The sequence below is a fragment of the Diabrotica virgifera genome, chromosome 10, assembly GCF_917563875.1.
Source record: "Diabrotica virgifera virgifera chromosome 10, PGI_DIABVI_V3a".
Classification (NCBI taxonomy): domain Eukaryota; kingdom Metazoa; phylum Arthropoda; class Insecta; order Coleoptera; family Chrysomelidae; genus Diabrotica; species Diabrotica virgifera.
Genome location: NC_065452.1, coordinates 150,867,639 through 150,889,560, shown reverse-complemented (window position 1 = coordinate 150,889,560; position 21,922 = coordinate 150,867,639). Strand labels below are relative to the sequence as shown.

Genomic DNA, 21,922 nt, shown 5'->3' with positions numbered 1-21,922 from the left:
AATGAAATGTTTAGTTTTTGAACCATGTCTAAAGAAATGAATGATTCTTTGCAGATGGTAAATTGATTTCTGCTATACAACTGTGGCAGTCGCCCTTCTGTAGAAGCTAATTCGTATAATTCATTTTAAACACTCACATTTTTCACCATGTTCCCGGAGGTTATATCTTTTAACATCGGCGTTTAGCCTGCTCAATATCACTACAACATAATGTAGATTGAATTTTATAGTTTCAACCACTGTTTGGTTATGGGGTTATTTAGCAATTATTCGAGTAAGTTAGCAAGTAATCAGAACCACATTTTTTAAAATTTTTAAATTTTAAAATTTCAACCATCTTTCAAATTTATTAGTGGGATTACTTATTCTATTTTAGATTCACTGATGATGGAATGATAGGTCCGAAAACGTTTTGAATTGGACACATTTTTTTAATCCATTGGGATTTTTAAAATTTTTAATAAATATACCAATTACGTAGAAGTGGTTTTTACTTCATGTTTGAGTTTTTTTACAATAAAATGAGGTTATTTCTGATTGATACAACTTAACTCAGGAAGACGATTCATTACCGTAAAAATATTGGAAAACGCGTGTAGAACTCCAGCGAATATTTTTAGCATGCAATACGTGTTTACTCCTTATATCATTCGTGAAGATTTATTGCTACTAACTCTTTTTAATGGTATTACATTCTGCTAATTTTAAAAGAAAGAATTCGAAAGGTATGTATAAATTGGTATTGAATTCTAAAATGGGTTATTTATGATAAAGCTTCTGTTCAAACTGGATTAACATCTACTTTATAAAATTACCTTCGTGTAGGCAGACAAATATTTTAACACACTTTATAGTCCAGGGCGGATCTGTTTTGAGATGGACGTTGAGAGGGGACTCCAATTTTTTTGCAGAAATTGCTTGGAATTAACTCATAATAATAATTGAGTTATCCTCCCACTCAAAAAGGTCCGGAACATTGTTTAAATAATCAAAATCTCAAAACATGAAGGAAAAATTCGATTTTTTCTTCGTTTTTTGATTATAACTTTAAAAGTGTTCACTTTCGAGAAAAGTTGCACTAAAAAGAAATTTGCGTAATTAAATTTACTACAATATAAGATTGGTTAAAAATTTTTAAAATTGTTACCCTTGTTGCAAAATAGCAATAATTGCGAAAAAAATAAAAAAAACAAGTTTTCGGATTTTACGCTTTTTGACCATTTCTGTTACACTTAGGACTTTCATATTTCACCCAGAAAAACTTTATGAAATGATAAAACAATACTGTAAATTTAGTTAAGATCGGTTTAATAGATTTTGCAATCCAGCTTTCGCAAAAAAAATTCATTTTTTCAAAATGTTGCAGGACTGAAAATAAAGGAGATAGCAAGTAAATTTTTTTAACAAATAGAAGAATACTGTATCTTTCATTTGCAATTTACAAAATTAAAATCGGTTAACTACCACGGCGTCAGGAATTTTTTTAAATAAACATTCATTTTTGGTGCTACGCGCAGGACAGCGGTGCTCGATTCACACAAGTTGATTTCCACAAAAATTTCTTCCAATCTTTATCTAATATATTATTTTCTTATTCTATATTTTGTTGTATGTTCATATTTTGATTCAACAAAAATCAAACTAATTTGATTATTGTTTGTGAAAAATTGTTTAAACAATTGCATATGTTTAAAAATAAAACACTTTTATTTACTAAGTTAAAATATATGAACCAAGACAGTTTTTGCTAAAAAAAGTGTTATTCGAAATGACAGAGTATGTGTTTTTATTTTGCAATAAACAAATTTATTTATTTATTTCGAAATGTACCAAAAATTCAAATTTATCAATCAATATCAAACGTCATTGGAATGCACAATCAGAGCGAACGTATCCGTTGTCCTGCGCGTAGCACAAAAAATTAATATTTATTTAAAAAAATTCCTGACGCCGCGCCGTGGTAGTTAACCGATTTTAATTTTGCAAATTGCAAAGGTATGTACAGTATTCTTTTATATGTAAAAAAAATCAACTTGCTGTCTTCCTTATTTTCAGTGCTGCAACATTTTGAAAAAATAATTTTTTTTTGCGAAAGCTGGATTGCAAAATTTATTTTATCATACCATAAAGTTTTTCTGGGTGAAATATGAAGGTCCTAAGTGTAGCATAAATGGTTGAAAAACGTAAAATGCGAAAACTTGTTTTTTATGGTTTTTTCGAAATTATTGCTATTTTGCAATAAGGGTGACAATTTTTAAAATTTTCAGGTAATCCTATATTGTAGGAAATTTATCTACGCAACTTTTATGTCGGTGCAACTTTTCTCGAAAATTAATACTTTTAAAGTTACAATAAAAAAACCAAGAACAAAATCGAATTTTCCTTCATTTTTTGACATTTTGATTATTTAAACAATGTTCCGGACCTTTTTAAGTGGGAGGATAACTCAAATATTATTATATGAGTTATTTTCAAGCAATTTCTGCAAAATATATGAGTCACCTCTCAACATCCAAACGTACTAATATTTTTAGAGATGCGCCCTGGTCTATTAAGCGTGGAAATTTTTTCTACTGTCATGGCCTTAATATATAAGTATAGTTAGAAAAACGTAGATAAGCCTCAATATTTAGGATATACCTATCGTATACATATATAATATCCTCCTCTTCATTTCTTGAGCCCTTCTCAGGCCGTGGTGACACTCCAATCTAAATATTACTAGTTTACTTTTTTCATTGGATGCGATGCTGTACTATCCGTGGACGGCTTCCTGTAGGGAATTTCCCACCAGAGTCTTCATTGGATCTGCCCATTATGTTGTAGATCTTCTTCGTAAGGTGCCGTGCATTTCTGCGTAGGCGTCCAACGCACATTGTCTTGGCAGGTGAGATGTTAGATATTCAGGATTAAATTATTCTATTTTAGCAACATTGCACAGCATTTCACAGCTGTAGATTCCTGTCCACTGGCGAATATTACGCAGCCATGACATCTTTCTACGTCTTAGACCTCTCTTACCCTCTATCTTTCCTTCGAGTACCAATTGCTCAAACTTGTATCGTTCTCCTCGTATGTGCTCTAAGTATGCATATTTTGTTTAATATATAGCCGGTTTTTTTATAGTATGCGGCAAAATAAACAGTACTGAAACTGAAATGGATATTGAAATGTTTATGTTATTTATATATCTAGTATAGTATGCATGATATAGCATTGCACACATTATTCACGACGACGCACGTTCCTGATAAAACAGATGTCAAAGATACCCTCTGGTCAGTGGATGATCTACGGGGAGAGAAAATGAGGAAATTTCCCCCCTAACAACGTCCAAAATTAAAGAAAAAAATTGTTCAAACATAAAAATATATTAGCTGACATGAAACCGAAACCACAGAAAGCCAAATTCTATCCAATAAATACGCTAGTTAGGAAAATTAAGGGAACTTAATGCCTATAAGTTATTATTTATGTCTTTTATGTAATCTTATGAGTTTAACTTTTTTATGTCTTTTGGTTGGGTTTTCATTGGAAGTTTTCCCCTAAGGCAAATTTCCGCCTCCCCAAAGCAAATTTCTAGATCCGCCACTGCCTCTGACACGAAAAAATCTTTAATTCTAGTCAGCAATTCCGAAATGGCAGACGGTGGATCTGTCTGATTCCTTCAGCTTTCCCCATATGTTAAAGATTCCCTCTGGCCAGTGGCGGATCTACGGGGAGGGAAAATGCGGAAATGTCCACCCTAACAAGGTCCAAAATTAAAGAAAAAAAATTGTTCAAACATAAAAATATATTAGCTCACATAAAACTGAAACCACAGAAACACAAATTCAACCCAGTAAACATGCTAGTTAGGAAAATTAAGGGAACTTAATGCATATAAGTTATTATTTATGTCTTTTATGTAATCTGAGTTTATCTTTTTTATGTATTTTGGTTGGTTTTTCATTGGAAGTTCCCCCCTAAAGCAAATTTCCCCTCCCAAGGCAAATTTCTAGATCCACCACTGCCTCTGGTACGAAAAAAATCTTTAATTTTAGTCCTCAATTCCGAAATCGCAGACGGTAACCCCTTCAGAATTCCCCATATGTACGCTTCTGGTGGCGTTAGTTCTGGTGAGTGGAAGTTCCAAAAATGATCGCACAGAATTCGAAGCGACTCTCTTGTCCTGCTGAAGCCACTATTGATTTTAAGCTTGGATCATTTTCGTAACCTTTTCCGTATGGCCGAAAATAGTACTCCATTATAAAAATTTTTCTGCAAAACTGAAAACCATCCTGAAGTATCTAACATTAACATGATATTGACAAACGTTATAACAACGTTCAGAAACCACTCAATACGTTTCGGAACATGACACATACAAATTTGAGGCATACGAATTTCAGTACTGTTTATTTTGCCGCATACCGTAGTTATGGATTACCGTCAAAGGCTGATATGATCAACCAAAAGAGAAGATGTATTTGGTGATATTTCTAGTGACTTTCTTGGGTGTAAATCTGTCTTTTTGGTTTACTCCTCTTGGTTTAAAAACAAAGCTTAATATGAATAAAATTGAGAAAAAATGAAAAAACCCAGAATTAACATTAAATTTTTTTTAAACCACTGAAAAGGGAGGGGGTCATGAATTGCAATTGCGACGTCGACATGAGGGAGGCCCTTGAATGTAAACGACGCTTTACGATGAAGGGGTGGGAGGATATTAAAAACTCCAAAGTTTTTACTACATGGTTTATGGATGATCCCTATAAGTGTGTCATCTGCATTTCACAGTTTACTAATTTTTCTACGTCCTATCTGCGTTAAAGTACTGATATAAATGATTTTTCCATAGGTACTTTAGAAGCATCGATTTAATAATAATTCTCACTTACTTAATATTTTCAAATTAGTCGTAGAATAATATACAATATACAGTACACTGTCCACTGACATAACGGCAATTTCTCAACTGCTATTGTTCATAAAGTATGTATCGAAGGATTGTGTTCTTAAAGAAGATTTTTTGGGCATGATTCCTATGACTGGACAAACTCGAGGTATTGATTATTTGAACACAATAGTAAATTTTTTTAACGAGTATAGCATTTATTTGAAAAAGGTTTTTTCTGTGTGTACTGATGGTTGCCCACCAATGTTGGGGAGAATTATAGGGTTTGTTCAGCTGTTGAAAAAACACTTGGGAAATGATAATTTATTGAGTTTCCATTGTATCATTCATCAAGAAAGCTTAGCTGCTAAATTTGGTGAAAATTTCAGCTGTGTTATGAAATCACTTGTAAAGATTGTGAATGTCATAAGATCAAATGAACTAAACCACAGAGAATTTCAAGAATTTTTGAAAGAACTTATGTCGGAGATTCTTTACGACACAAAAGTGAGATGGCTGAGTAAGGGTAACGTTTTGGAACGTTTCTTCAGCATTCGACATGAGATTACTCTGTTTTTGGCTACAAAGAATAAAAAGTTTCCTGATATGAAACATTGACCAAATTGCAAGAAGATTACAATAACATTGTAACGAAAATGATGAGTATTGTGTTTTCACTGGAGCAGAAGCTGAATATGTATATTGAAGAATTGTCAAATGAAGATTATTCCAGCTTTCCTTTCGTTAAAGCACTGTTTGATGAAAATCCAGATGAAAGTCAAGAGATTTCTGACCTACTGAAGCTGTTAGCAGATCTAAAGGATGAAATGTATATAAGGTTTAGTGACTTTAGGAAGTTCCAAGAACCATTTCGCTTGGTGGAAAATACATGGGCAATAACAACAGCAAATGTAGCTCATCTTTCTATTTTTGGATACGAAGCTAGGGATTTGAAAAATGAGTTAATTGATCTTCAGAATGATACAGAGCGCAAAAGTATTTTTGAAGAAAAAAAGAAGGAAAAAGCTCACTATAAGTTTTGGGAAGCAGTTGAAAATGACAAATTTCCTAACTTAATTGACTGTGCTCAGAAAATTTTATGTATTTTTGCATCTACATATGTCGGTGAATCTACATTCAGTAAGCTGAAGTTCATAAAAAACAAGTACAGATCTAGGCTAACTAGTAAGAACGTTAAAAACATTTTGAGAATTTCAGTTTCTTCCCAACCTGCTAACATAGATGCCATTCTAGAGAGCTGTGAAAGATTTCGCCCGTCGACTTCAAAGAATTAACAAATTCAGGACTTGACATTCCTGGAGTCAAGTAAAAGACATTTTCCTACTTTTTACATGCAAAACAGTCCATATAATCTATAATTTACGTAACTTGTATTAAACTTATGTTATAGGCATATAGTTATAAAGTTATTTCATACCACCACTTGTACTTGCGGCCCTGAGGAAAATTTCATTCAAACTATTAGGCTCTCAAAGAAATCCTAGTGAGGATCCCTGATATACAGTATGGTGCAAATGTTTGGAATAAATTCGTTATTTTGTAAGCCGGCGATTTTAAGGAAGAATCCCGAAACAGGTCGATTTTTATTTTTAAATTATGATTTTTTGGCATATATATCATACTAGTGACGTCATCCATCTGGGCGTGATGACGTATCGATGATTTTTTTAAATGAGAATAGGGGTCGTGTGCTAGCTCATTTGAAAGGCTATTCAATTCTCTATTCAGTAATATAAACATTAGCATAATTATTTATACAGGGTGCCCAAAAAATTTTTTTTGATTTAAATTATTGACATAAAAAGAAGAATTTATGTAATTTATTTAATTCAAAATACATTTTATTACTGTCAGATAACATAAAAAATGTTTATTTAACAAATAAACATTGTTTTTGGCTTAAATTAAATACTTATTCAAACTGCCAAGAGGCAAGGTGGCAACTTGAACATTGAATTTAAGCGAAAAACAATGTTTATTTGTCAAATAAACATCTATTTCTGTTTTCTGACAGCAGCAAAATGTATTTTAAATTAAATAAATTACATATATTCTTCTTTTTGTGTCAATAAATTTAATTAAAAAAAATTTTTTTTGACACACTATGCTATGCTATACGATTATGATGACGATATGACACAATTATGCTATGTTTTTTATTACTGAATAGAGAATTAAATAACCTTTTAAATGAGCTAGCACACGACCACTCTTCTTATTTAAAAAAATCATCGATTACTTCATCACGCCCAGATGGATGACGTCACTAGTATGATATATATGCCAAGAATCATAATTTCAAAATAAAAATCGACTTGTTTCGGGATTTTCCTTAAAGTCGCCGGCTTACGAAATATCGAATTTATTCCAAACATTTGCACCATACTGTATAACAAAGATTAATTATTAGATAGTTTTTCAACATGGTTTTTCATAAAATGCATTACCATAATTACCTGTTTTGTTTTAATAATAGCTAATTTTTTTATACATAAATTAGCAGATATACCTATTATGTTCTATTATAACATATTATTATCATATATTTTGTTATAAATATACAGGGTGAGTTTTAGTATGACATTGGTCGATAATTCTATTATGGTACAGAATATCCACAAAAGTTATTTAGAAAAAATGTAGGCAATAATATTCTCCAGGCTTGGAAAATATATTTGAAACAAAAAAGACGCCAACTTGTGAACGCCAACCTCTCTTTATTTTCTCAAGCGGAATCCACTCCAATATATTTTCAGGGTATTTGTCTTCTGTCATTCTCTTTTAATGTCCGAACTGTCTTTTTCCTACCACGTCTCTTATATTGCGTTCCATTTTCTATTTGTTTCGTATTTGTTCGTTTCGGACCATTTTAAGTTTCTATCCACAGCTGTTTCTTCACAAATAGTCCATTTCCTTAGTCATATCTTTAGATACCGTGGAGAATACTTGGTCTATACTCAGTTACACGTTATTTAAAACCTCTACCTGTCTGACCTATGTATGCTTTTGGGTAGTACCAGAAGTGATCGTATATGTTTCAGAACTTTTGTAAAACCAACTTAATATCTCCTTTATTATGTCTCACGGTAATTTAGTGGGTAGAAATTAAACTAGATAGCTAAAGTACAAACGAAAATATTTAGTTTAAAATTTTGTCTTTGGAGTAATCTGTTGTACAGCGAAACATAAATCAAATTGAAGAGATGCTGTGGAAGTAATGAAGATAGAGAAGATATTCTCTACATCCTTAATTTTTTGATTCCGTTTACTATTTTATTTCTTGCAGTATTTTTGAGTTGCCCTAACAATTACGGCAACAATTAAGGCACGGAGTTCTCTATTTTATTGATTCATTTATAATGCTACGATAATCGCACTATATGACAGGAAATGACAGATAAAGTTTTAGTTTTACAAGATCTTTGCAAAAGTTTGAGCGATTCTGTTGTTTTAAATTGTTAATTTACAACCATTTTTTTTAAATCATCATTAAATTTACCTTGATTTCTATTGGACCTCTGCATTCCAGTTCGAAAGTTCCGAATGTGTCTAAAACATCTTTGGTAGCAGTGCTGATGTGTATCTTGAGAGATTCCCCAGTGGATTCCATACGAGACGCAGTGTTTACAGTGTCTCCAAAAAGACAGTAGCGCGGCATTTTAAGTCCCACCACGCCAGCCACAACGGGTCCTGTAAGAAAGAAATTAAATTTTTTAATAAGAAAAAATAAACTCATCTCTCAGACGTATCAAAAATCTGTGACAAATTATGTAGATTGTAGAAAAGATAAATTAAGGTAAATGGACGGAATACCTTGAAATTCTATTAAATAAAGGAACATAAATCCGGGTCCAGACACGTGTAACGTGTAATATAAATTACTACTTACTAAAAAGGGGAACTAAAATATCAATAAGAAAAGAAGTATATTAACTTTTTTAGCAAAAGGTAGTATATTATTCATAGAATTAAGTGACTTCATACTGGTTTTAGAAATTATCTGGTAACGAGGGAATACTATTTGCGGCAATGATTGTTCTATTGCGATATAAACTTACGTGCATAGAAATCGGCCCACCTAAAAATTTGGTCATTTTTGAAGTCTCGTATTTCCTAAACTTGTTGGCCGATTTAAGTGATTTTTTTAATATATTATAGCCTTATTCTTCAACACTATCGCTGTAATAATATTATTGCTAAACAGGTAAGTGTTATTTTATACCGGGTGTAACAATGATAGTGTGTTTTTTCCTCAAAGTTCGGAACACCCTGTGGAATATTCTAGCGTATATAAAATATTGAAATTAAAACTCAACTGTAGCCTTAGGCTTTCTTAAAATTTTGCTTTTTGAATAATTCGCTTATGTTGGATAATAAAAAAGTTAGGTATTTTAACAACTAGCAACGTTCTTCATCAATACAGGGTGTTTCAAAATAAGTGCGACAAACTTTAAGGGGAAATTCTGCATGAAAAATAATGACCGTTTCATTTATACACATATGTCCGCAAATGCTTCGTTTTCGAGATACGGGATGTTCAATTTTTTTTTACAAACTGACGATTTATTTACTGCTCTAAAACCGGTTGAGATATGCAAATGAAATTTGGTGGGTTTTAAGAGGTAGTTATTGCGCATATTTGACATACAATTAAGAATTTTATATTCACCATTGGCGTGCATACGGGTCATATTACCCGGTCATATTACCCGTAGGTATGCACGCCAATGGTGAATATAAAATTCTTAACTGTATGCCAAAAAATGCGCAATAATTACCTCTTAAAACCTACCCAATTCCACTTGTATATCTCATGCGGTTTTAGAGCAATAAATAAATCGTCAGATTGTACTAACAAATTCAACATCCCGTATTTCTGAAACGAAGCATATGCGAACATATGATTATAAACCTAACGATCATTATTTTTTCATGCAGAATTACCCCTTAAAGTTTGTCGCACTTATTTAGAAACACCCTGTATTGATGAAGAACGTTGCTAGTTGTTAAAATACCTAACTTTTTTATTATCCAACATAAGCGAATTATTCAAAAAGCAAAATTTTAAGAAAGCCTAAGGCTACAGTTGAGTTTTAATTTCAATATTTTATATATGCTAGAATATTCCACAGGGTGTTCCGAACTTTGAGGAAAAAACACACTATCATTGTTACACCCGGTATAAAATAACACTTACCTGTTTAACAATAATATTATTACAGCGATATTGTTGAAGAATAAGGCTATAACATATTAAAAAAATCACTTAAATCGGCTAACAGGTTTAGGAAATACGAGACTTCAAAAATGACCAAATTTTTAGGTGAGCCGATTTCTATGCACGTAAGTTTAGTTCTTTGATAAATTCTTCGCACTTTCAAAACAAGAAAGAATAATTGTTAACCGTGCAGACATCAATAATTTGCGATATGTGTAGGACACAGTACTCCTAGTTTCTACTCGAGATCTGCAAAAATTCCTCGACAGTGTCAATAAGAGCTGTAAGGAAGCAGCTCTGGATCCAAATATTCTTCTTCTTCTTCTTCTTCTTCTTCTTCTTCTTCTTCTTCTTCTTCTTCTTCTTCTTCTTCTTCTTCTTCTTCTTCTTCTTCCTCTTTATAAGCAATTCTGCTTGTTCATTGGAGCATTGATACCTCTATGGAAGGTTGTCACTCCATCTTTTGCGCGGTCGGCCGATACTTCTTCTACCGATTGGTGATTTATCTCTTGCTATTTTGACCACACGTGTCTCCCCCATCCTGGTTATGTGGTTGTTCCATTCTCTTTTTCTATTTAGCGTCCATTCTTTTATACTCTGTACGTTACATTGTCTTCTAATATCTTCGCTCCTCTTTCGATCTCTCAGTGTATTTCCTGTAATTCTCCTCAGTACTCTCATATCTGCCGTTTCCAGTAGTCTTTTGTTGTGGCTGTATCGGGTCTTGTTTCTGATGTATATGTCATTATTGGTCTTGGATCCAAATATGTATAAGGAAAACCAAAATACTCGTAATAAGTAAACAACATAATATAAAACCGTCTATATCGTCTATATATATATATATATATATATATATGTAGATAGAACCAAACTTGGCAATGTGATCAAATTGTTTACCTTGGATATTAGTTAAATTGTAACCCAGAGTCTCGGTGAAATTAGATCGAGAATTGAGCAGACCAGAGCTGCTTTTAGAATGATGTCCAAGGTATTATGTTACAGAGACCTAAAATTGACATTGCGGATCCGCCTACTTTGTACCATTACTTTCTTAATGATCTTACCTGTATGTATTCCAATACGAAGTCTTAGTGGTTCATTAGGCATGTGACGTATACGGAACTTCCTAACATCGTTTAATAGCGCAATCGACATACGAGCTATTTCTCTAGCATGACAATTACCATTTCTCTTTGGCAAACCAGATACGACCATATAAGCGTCACCAATAGTCTCCACCTGAAAAGAAAAGTATAATTGGAACTCCTACGTAACGCAACTAGAATATGTTAACTAGTTAACGGTTACGTAGAGTTGTCATAAGCTTGACGTAGATTTGTCATTGGTTAGAAATTAATTTTTAACCAATGACAAGCTGCGACAACATGACACACCCACCGATAAGTGTGAGCTTAGCTTGGTAATGAACTTAGTATAGCAAATTATAAATATTAACTATTTATATGGGAAACAAGCCACAATTAAATTGAAAAAAATAATTTTATTAACGTTTCGACGCCCAAATCAGGTGTCGTTGTCAAAATACAAAATACTACTAAATTAAACAAAAATGTTGTTGCTAAGTAAAATATTCTTCTAATAATTTATTTAATCTGACTCATTTATATTGGCAATTCAGACATATATTATACATTTTAAAGTAGAAGACTTTAAAATGATATTGCCAATATTTATGAGTTGCGTTCCTGGGACGACTTTACTGAAAGATAGTTCATCATTCGATTACATGAAATCAACCCCAACTCAAGAATATCCGTCACAAAAAATCTGTCTTTAAAAAAACAACCAAATGCAACGATGACAGTAAAATTCTCGCGCTAGAGATTCCATAGTAAATCACGAGGGAAAACCAGGAAAAAACTTCGTGATACTAACCCGTCATCGTAAGTATTTGGTCTTACATTTAATCTACTCTCAAGAAAATAATACTAAATTCTAACTTTAATATGTTTAAATTATAAATAATACTAATATTTATAAAATAATATTTTTTTTAATAATAAAAAATATTTTTTTCAATTTAATTGTGGCTTATTTCCCATATAAATAGTTAATCATAAAAATGCCACAAGGAAATAGCTTAGAAACCCTACATCTAAGGGTATTTCGGGTTTATCGATTAAAATAAAATTAAGTAAAATAATAAATAAAGGAGAAAATCGGAGAAGAACATGCAGGTTTCACAGCGGGAAAAGCATCCTTAGATCCCATTTACAAGGTCGAACAACTAATAGAAAAAATAATGGGCAAAAATAGATCCGTCCATCTGGCTTTTGTAGATTTTAAGAAGGCCTATGACTCGATATCTGGAACCAAGCTATGGAAAGCAATGGAATACATCGAAGTTCCACGAATATTAATATTAGCAGGAAAAGCACTCTACAAGAATAACAAATTATCTATCAAAACGGGAAATATAATATGCAGTCCATTCAAGACAACAAAGGGACTGCTACAGGGCTGTTCGATATCCCCTACCCTGTTTAAAATATTCCTGGAAAAACATAAGTTAGTAACGACTATCCTATATACTCTAAGTTTTGCTGACGACCAAATAGTGATTGCACAAGACGAATATGACCTCAGCTTTATGATGGGAAAACTAGAACATGTATATACCAAGAATGGAATGGAAATAAACCTAATGAAAACCGAATACCTAACAATGGAGAATACGGCAATAAAACAGCTGGAAATAGACGAAGGTCTACAACTACCTCGGCACCATAATAAACGAAGAATGGACCAACAACCAAGAGATAAGAGCGCGCATCGGAAAAGCTAGATCAATCTTCAACCGTATGGGCGCGTTTTTCAAGAGCCACAACCTTTGTCTTGGTATAAAAGTAAGAATGTTGAGATGTTACGTCTTCTCTGTCCTTTTGGTGTTGAATCATGGACCTTGAACGAGGATATGTGCCGAAAGTTGGAAGCATTTGAGATGTGGCTATATCGGAGAATTCTTAAAATCCCATGGACTGATCGGGTCACAAATGAGGAGGTCCTTAGAAGAATGGGGAAGAACCGAGAAGTACTGACCACCATCAAATCTCGAAAGTTGGAATACTTTGGACGTATTCTTCTTAAAGTTCAATCTCCTAGCGGAGGTTGGATATCATAATGGCTATGGTCACTTTGTTGGCTGCTGCTCTGAACAGTTGTAATGAACTACAGTTAAACCATTCTCTAAGGTTCCTCAGCCAGGAGATGCGTCTTCTTCCTATGCTTCTTTTTCCTTGGATCCTTCCTTGCATAATAACTCTCAGCAGCTCATATTTCTCTCCTCTGGTAATGTGACCCAAATATTCTAGTTTTATTGTTTTTATACTGTTCATAATTTCTAACTCCTTATTTAAACGTCGTAGCACTTCAACATTGGTAATCCTTTGAACCCACTGAATTTTCAACATTCTTCTGTAACACCACATTTCGAACGCTACTATTTTTCTTATATGTTGCCTTTTCAATGTCCAAGCTTCCATTCCGTATAGTAATATAGAAAATATGTAGCATCTTAGAGCCCTCAATCTGAGAGGCAACTGAAGGTCTTTGTTTGTAAGCAGTGTCTTCATTTTTATAAATGCTTGCCTTGCAGTTTCAATTCGGACTTTAATTTCTTTGCTTTGGTCATTTTTGTTATCAACCCAGGTTCCCAGATATTTGTATGTCTTTACTTTTTCTATTTGGGTTTGCTCTAGTATTAACCTTTCATTTCCATGTTGTGTTTTTGAGACAATCATAAATTTAGTTTTTTCTTGTTTATTTTGAGTCCATATCGAATGCAATAATCGTTAATTCTATTTAACAATTCTTGTAGCGACTCAAGGGTGTCTGCCATTATAACGGTGTCATCAGCGAATCTTATGTTATTTACTGTTCTTCCGTTTATAGAGATTCCATCACTTAGTTCCGCTATCGCTTCCTGAAATATGGCTTCACTGTACACGTTAAACAGTAGCGGCGACAGTACACAACCCTGTCTTACCCCTCTCTTTATATCAATATTCTCGGACTCTTGTTCGTCTATCTTTATATTGGCCTTTTGATTCCAATACAGATTGATGATAATTCTTAAGTCTCGTCTGTCTATATCTCTGTTTTTCAATAATTCTATTAGTTTTTCATGTCGGACTCTGTCGAACGCTTTTTCGAAGTCGATGAAACAGGAATAAATATCCAGGTTCATATCTAAGCATCTCTGAGAGAGGACATTAAATGCAAACAATGCCTCTCTTGTTCCAAGTCCTTTGCGGAACCCAAATTGGGTATCATCCATATCATTTTCTAGCTTTCTGTATAATCTTCCATAAATCACCTTTAGAAATATTTTGAGGGTATGGCTTATTAGTGATATTGTCCTATAGTCTGAACAATCTTTGGCATATATTGTTTTAGGTATTGTTACAAAGGTGGACCAACCATTCCTGAGGTATTTTTTCGTCTGGACCTACAGTTTTTCCGTTTTTTGCGTTTCGTATTGCTTGTTCGATTTCCTCCATTATGATCTCTGGTCCCGTTTCGCTATCGATTTCTTCCGGTTCTTGTCTATTCTCCTCAAACAGATCTGTTATGTACGCCTTCCACTTTTTTAATTTCTCTTTGACTTCTATAATAATTTTTCCATTTATGTCTTTAAGAAGGCCATCTTTCTTTTTTCGCTGTATATTTGTGATTTCCTTTATTTCCTTATGCATATTAAAGCTATCATGTTTTTTAGAATATTCCTCTATTTCACTGCATTGATTTGTCAGCCAGGTGGATTTGGCCTCTTTTATTTTCTTTATTATTAACCTCTGTATTTCTTTGTATTTTGCTTTCTTCTTTCCTCCATTAACTCTAGGATTTCTGAAGTCATCCATCTCTGTTTTTTTGAAGTTATACTTCTTTAGGCACGAGGGTGAATTTTTACATTCCCTGGCGCATGCGCACACCGACAGTATGGTATTAGTCGCTACATCTTTATGTAGCGCAAATAAGGTGTGCGTGAAAAGAATTATTAGTGTTTTTAGTAAATATATTTATTATAATTTTTGTGTTTTTGGATTTGTCTTCCTCGGGAATAAGATATTTTTTGATAATAGTAAGTATATTTAAAGTATTTTTGTATACTTCACTTGGTCTATTAAATTTGTCAGTATGTATGAGAAATCTTGTAACCTGTCAAAGTAAAGTGAATATAGCTCAGTGGTAGAGCGTGTGACTGGAGATCGAGAGGTCCCCGGTTCGAATCCGTGTGTTTTCTATTTTTTTTATTTTTGGTATTGTTTTGATAAAATTTTTTGGAAAGTAGTAAGTAAAAATTAGTTTAATCTTTAAATGAAATACAAGTAACCTGTTGAAGGTATGTATATTTATTTCGTTGAAATCATATAATAGAAGTATAACTTCTTACGTGAGTACAAAGTACACACACATTATTTTTCTTATTTTTGTCTGTAATATTTTCTTTCCTGCCTCTACTAACGTTTCTTGTATCATGTTCCATTTGTCATTAACATCTGTTGTCTTTATCACGTCTTGTTTGATTTTCTTTAAGTTATCATTTATTTCTTGTTTTAAACTCTGACGTATAGGTTCTTCTTTTATCTTTGAGACATCGAATCGTGGTATATTTGTTTGTTTTTGGATCTTTTTTAATTTTATCTTCATTACGCCTACTAGTGGATTATGGTCTGAATTTATGTCAGCTCCGGGGTATGTTCTCACAGACTTTATAGTGTTTTTATATCTGGATTTGATTAAAATGTAATCTATCTGGTTTCTTACAATGTGATCTTCCGAATCCGCCGGTGATTTCCAGGTATAAAGTCTTCTTTTAGGTAGTTTAAATAATGTATTCATTACTACCAGCTCCTCGCTTTGGCAGAATTCGACAGACATACTTTGGACACATTATGCGAAATGAATCCAGATATGCCCTCCTACAAGCCATCCTGCAAGGAAAAATATTTGGAAAGCGAGGTCCAGGAAGAAGAAGAACATCGTGGTTAAAGAACCTCAGAACCTGGTTCAACACAACATCTGTGCAGATTTTCCGCGTTGCTGCAGATAAAGTGAAGATTACCATGATGATCGCCAACATTCGTCACGGCTAGGCACATCAAGAAGAAGAAACAAATCAAAGGAGCAGACAAGTACAAATATTTAGGTTTCATAATATCAAACAAAGGAACAACTGAAGAAGAAAAAAAATAGACTAGGACAAACAAGAGACTGCATACGAAAATTGAGCCCGGTACTGTGAGATAGGAACATCAGTATAAAAACAAAAAGAAGAATATGACAAGAAGTATCCTAACTTATGGGTGTGAAAATTGGATAATAAATAAGAAAACCAAAAACAAAATAAGAGCAACAGAGATAGAATACCTAAGAACAAGTTTCAAAGTAACAAGAAGAGATACAGTAAATAACATAGAGATTAAGAAAAGAATGGGAATGATATAATAAATTACATAGAACAGAAGATATTAACCTGGTACGGACATGTCAGAAGAGCAGAAAAAAAGGTTTGATAAACAGAATAACAGAATGGGGCCCGATATAAAGAAGGAAGAGGGGCACACCCCCAAGATCATTCAGAGATGAAGTGGACGAAGCAATGGAAAGAAGAAATCTGCAGGAAGGGGATTGGAAAACAGAAAGAACTGGAGATAACGGTTGGGTGAAGGAATACAGTGAACACCGAGGAAATTCTTAGTATACAAAAAATTAAGTAACTTACCTTGTAAACATCAAAACCTCCAACAATAGAATCAAAACAAGTGTACAAGTCATTGAGCAAATCCACAACTTCCAGAGGGGTACTGGCAGCTGACAACTTGGTAAAACCAACTATGTCACTAAAATATATTGTTACAGAATCAAATGTTTCTGCATTAACTGATTCTCCTTTAATCAGCTGCTCAGCAACACTCTTTGGAAGGAGCTGATATAAGACTTGCTCACATTTCTTCTTTTCCTCCAGGTAGTCGTTGGTCCTTTCCTCGACGAGCGTTTCTAAATTGTTAGCATATTGTTCCATACGTGCCAAGAGATTGTCCATTAGATTTCCATTTTCTCTGTAAAATGTTATTATTAATAATAATATAATTTAAACATAAAACGAATTTGTTACACAATTGCATTATATTTACCATAAAAAAATGTAGATATGCCGATGATACGGTCATATTTACTTCAACTCTACAAAGTCTGATAAACATATAAAAATAAAATAAAAATAAAATTTTTATTGGTCTTTACTCTTTCGAGTAACTAGGTCCATTTTCTGTTGGAATTTACCAGCTGAACAGACGGGGTCGTGAATTGTAAGTTTTTTGAATTCCCTCTTGTCTTCTTCGCTTCAGCATCCATTTGGTTTGCAAATTTTAGAAGCCTTGGAGGTGTTACCAAGGAAATGGACCAATAAGTTTTCAATTTAAAAATCTTTTAGTAATATTTTAATATTTTCTAAATATTGTTAATAATGCTATTAGGATCGAAAACTTCATCTTCTGATAAACATATTTACTGGAACGGCTGAACGAAAAGTGTAGATACCATATATGGTATTAAATTCAAAATGGTCATTACAAAACATCGAAAAGACAACGAGGCACTCCATATCAATACCATCCAGAGAGAAAGGGTAGACAAATACAAATATCTAGGAACAGCGACTGTGCATGGTCTCGAAGAACTCCAATATAGCCACAGTGAAGAAACATTGCAACAAGACCTCTAAATGCTTAACACACTTCGATTTTCGAATGTTGTTTTGTATATAATGATTCTTTAAAAAATCAATGAGCTTATAATATATTGTCGCTTGCAAAGCAATTGCAGATAATTAAAACAGACCTTATAATATAACAACATTAAGCCACGTGGATAATGTTATTCATGCTTTACAACTTGTTGAGACATAAAGTTGTGGAAGTGTACCTCCATCTCTATAAAGATGGTAAGAAGGTGTTGCTAGAATCTGGTACCAGTTACCAGTTACCGTCAAAATTTTCGGCGGGTTGTGAAATTGAAGAGGCATTTTGTATGTATTTGGCAGTGCTACTCGATAAAAGTACATCTGTCGTCAAAGCAGAACTTAAAGTGCGGAAAGACTCTATGACTCTCATCTCCCTTAATGCAAAATAAGCTTTGGAATGCTTAGATAAGTGCGACCAAAATCTATATCCAAATATTTACACCTTGTTACATATATTGACCTGTTTTCCAATGCTACCCCATAAAGAACTTTTTCAAGCCTAAGAAGATTTAAAAACTACTTGTGCAACACAACGAGTGAAAACAGGATAGAAATTAATGCGAATAGAGTTGTGTATATATTATTTAAATAGAAAAACAAAAGATTAATTCTGTAATATGTACCTATATATTATAACAGAAGGTATTTTTTTCTTTTGCCGAAAAAAAAAACTACCCCAATTCCTTCTAGGAATTTTATCTATTTTTTATATCTTTAATAATTTTATATTATGAATATAAGGATTAGTTTATGTATTTTTAGTCGTGTTATTTTCTTAAATCTACCTCTCCCCCTCCCTATAAAACATGGCTACGCCCGTGGCTCATTGATAAGCTTCTTAATAATTCATCATCAACAGCTACTTCATCCTTCATCGATGTAAGCATCTCTTAGGTGTGTCTCAATGATTATATCAGTCGATATTAACATACATACATACATAATCGGTTGCCTCTTTTACCATTAGGTGTCGAGGATTCCTCCTTTATATAATACTCTCTGCAAATTTACGCCACTTTTTCCTATCTGTTGCTAAAACTTTTGCTTCGTGCCACGATGTTCCTCTTTTCTTAAGTATTTCGTTTACACTAGTGTTCCAGCTTTTCCTTCGTCTGCCCCTCGTGCTTTTACCCACTGATTTGGCCTCCCATGTAATTTTCACTTGTCTCTCACCACTCATTCTTATCATGTGTCCAGCCCATTTTAACTTCTTTTCTTCAACTTTTTCGTTGAGCGATTTTACCTGTAATTCATGTCATATCTTCGTTTCTTCTTTTGTCTAATCTTCTTGCTCCCATCACTTTTCTTAAGTATCTCATTTCTGTAGCTTGTAATCTTTTTCTTTGTCTGTCATTAAGTAACCAGTTTTCTGCCCCATATATTGTAATTGGCATATATACAGTTTTATATACTGTCATTTTGGTTTTCCTCGATATTTCTTTTTTGTTTAGGACATTTTTATACAGTGAATAATAAGTTCTCGTTGCCAATTTTATTGTTTCCAATTTCATCTTCTTGTGTTCCTTTGTTGTTTAACATTATTCCCAAATACTTAAAGAGGTCTACTTGCTCGATTTTTTGCCCTTCGATTTCAATATTTACAGTTGCTTCTTTGTTGGCTATTGTTATTACTTTAGTTTTCTCCATATTTATTATTAAGTTGTAGTTTTTTAGTTCTTCAGCCCAGATTCTAATGTTATCTGCGAGAGCCTTTTCAGTTCTTGCAACTAATACAATGTCATCAGCAAATGCACAGGCTTCAATTTTTATTTGTTGCAAATTTCTATACCCTATAGCGCATTTTTAAGTTTTTTCCAACACTTTTTAATAACTTCATCCATAACGGAAATAAATAACAGTGGGCTCAACACTCCACCTTGTCTAACCCCGTCGTTATTAGAAAATTCGCCGGAGATTAAGTTACTTGTCCTGACCTGGTTTTTTGTGTTGGCATACAAACTCTTTATTACACTTACAAGTTCTTCATCTACTTCCTTGTTTATCAGGCTTTGCCATATTCCTTCTCTATTGACCATGTCAAACGCCTTTTCATATCTAAAAACGCCAGGTACAGTGTATCGTTTTTTAACAGTGTTTTTTCAGTAATTTGCTGTAGTGTGAATATATGATCTTGTACGCTGTGTGATGGTCTAAATCCACTTTGTATATCCGCCAGTCGAGGCTCAACTATTTCTCGTAGTTTCTTTTCTAGGATAATTTCTTAGATTTTCAACGCTGAGCAGAGAAGTGATATATAATTACTGCACTCTTTCGTGTCTCCCTTTTTGTGTATAGGCAGTATTATTGAAATGTTCCAATCCTCTGGGATTTTTTTGTTTGTCCACGCTAAATTTAGTAGGTCATGTAATTCTTGTTTACCCTGTTGTCCAAGATATTTCAATAATTCAGCATCTATTCCGTCGATCCCTGCTGCTTTACCAACTTTTAGTTTTTTTAGTGCATCTTCAACTTCTTTCATCTTTATTTTAGTTTCATAAACGTCTTCTTGCCCTCTTTCAGGTGTTTCATCTGTTATCTGCGTGCGATTCTCTGCTGTTGTATTTTCATTGTTTAAAAGTTCCTTGAAATATTCTCTCCACCTTTCTATAATGGGCTCATCCTCAGTTATTATATTTCCGTTTCTATCTTTTATCTGCTGTAGTTTAATTTCCGTTTTACTTCTCATATTCTTTCATACTCTATAAAATAATTTTGTATTTTGGGTACTATTTTCTTCCATAATTCTTCCAAATTCTTCCCAGGCGTTCTGCTTTTCTTGTTTTATCCCTACTTTAACTTTGTTGCGCTGTTCCTTGTATTTATCGTATGCCTCTTGATTTCTTTTTTGTATGTACATTTTCCATAGCCTTTTCTTTTCTCTGACTTCTTTTTTAATATCGTTGTTCCACCAGCTTGTCTGCTTTTTATGATTATTTCTTCTGGTATACCCGCAAACTTGCCCTGCTGTTTCTAATAGTATTGCCTTAAATCTGATCCACTTTTCTTCCACATTTCTACTTTGTCTTCTCTTTTCAATCCTTGCAAACTGTTTTTCTGTTTCGATATTAACAGTTTTTTTTATATAAAAATAAAGTCGCATACTTCTAATGGTTATTGGCAATAACTCTCCACATATATAGATAACAAGTCTAGATATTTGTTAACCCTCCAGCGGTGACGTAAGAAATTTACACATAACTGGTGACCTTGGTCTGTTGGACCGATAGAGACATAATAATAAGTCTCTATCGGTCCTATCCTATGCCTCTATCTATCAATATTCTTCCTCTTCTCCTCCTTAGCCTTATATCGTCCACTTTTGGACATAGGCCTCTCCCAACTCCTTCCATTGGTCTATATCCCGAGCAACATATTTCCAATTCGTTCCGGCTACTCTTTTAATATCATCAACCCATCTCATCTGTGGTCTTCCTCTCGGTCGTTTACTTTCGTAAGGTCTCCAATGTTGTATTGTTGCACTGGACGTTGGTTTTTTTGTCTAACAGTGTGGCCTGCATAGCTCCATTTAAGTTTTGCAATTTTTGTTGTTCTGTCCGCGATTTTTGTTTTTGATCTTACCCATTCGTTCCTCTTTTTATCTGACAATCGTATACCTAACATTGCTCTTACCATCAGTAGCGCACCCAGAATTTTCCATTGGGGGGGGGGGTGAGGTGAATTTTTTTTTATTGTTTGTGAAAGAGAAGTTACATTTTCCTACTATTTTTATATATTTTCTATATGCCCTGGTAGAGGTTTTAACCCCCAAAAACCCCCCTGGGTGCGTCACTGCTTTCCATTGCTCTTTCTGTTGTGGCTAGTTTATTCGTATTTGTCTTGGTTAGGGTCCAGGTTTGACATCCATGGGTCATGAGAGGATGGATGTACTGGTTGAACACTTTGCTCCTCAGGTATTGGGGTATTTTGCGGTTCTTAAGTATCCAACTAAGTTTGCCAAATCCGGCCTATGCTAGTCTTGCTCTCCTAGTAATTTCCGCACTTTGGTTCTCTTTGTCAAGTTTTAGGATTTGGCCTAGGT

The 21,922-nt window shown here is 33.6% G+C and overlaps 1 protein-coding gene across 1 annotated transcript in view; it reads right to left on the bottom strand.

Annotated features, from left to right (window-relative positions):
- LOC114332482 (atrial natriuretic peptide receptor 1) overlaps positions 1-21,922 on the bottom strand; it is a 660,741-nt gene that overhangs the window by 3,465 nt on the left and 635,354 nt on the right. Inside the window, exons 13-15 of the mRNA XM_050663631.1 lie at positions 16,864-17,200; positions 11,183-11,357; positions 8,397-8,587 (exon numbers count right to left, since the gene is read on the bottom strand). Of these exons, the coding sequence (XP_050519588.1) occupies positions 8,397-8,587; positions 11,183-11,357; positions 16,864-17,200 (703 nt within the window). The remainder of the gene's footprint in view (positions 1-8,396; positions 8,588-11,182; positions 11,358-16,863; positions 17,201-21,922) is intronic.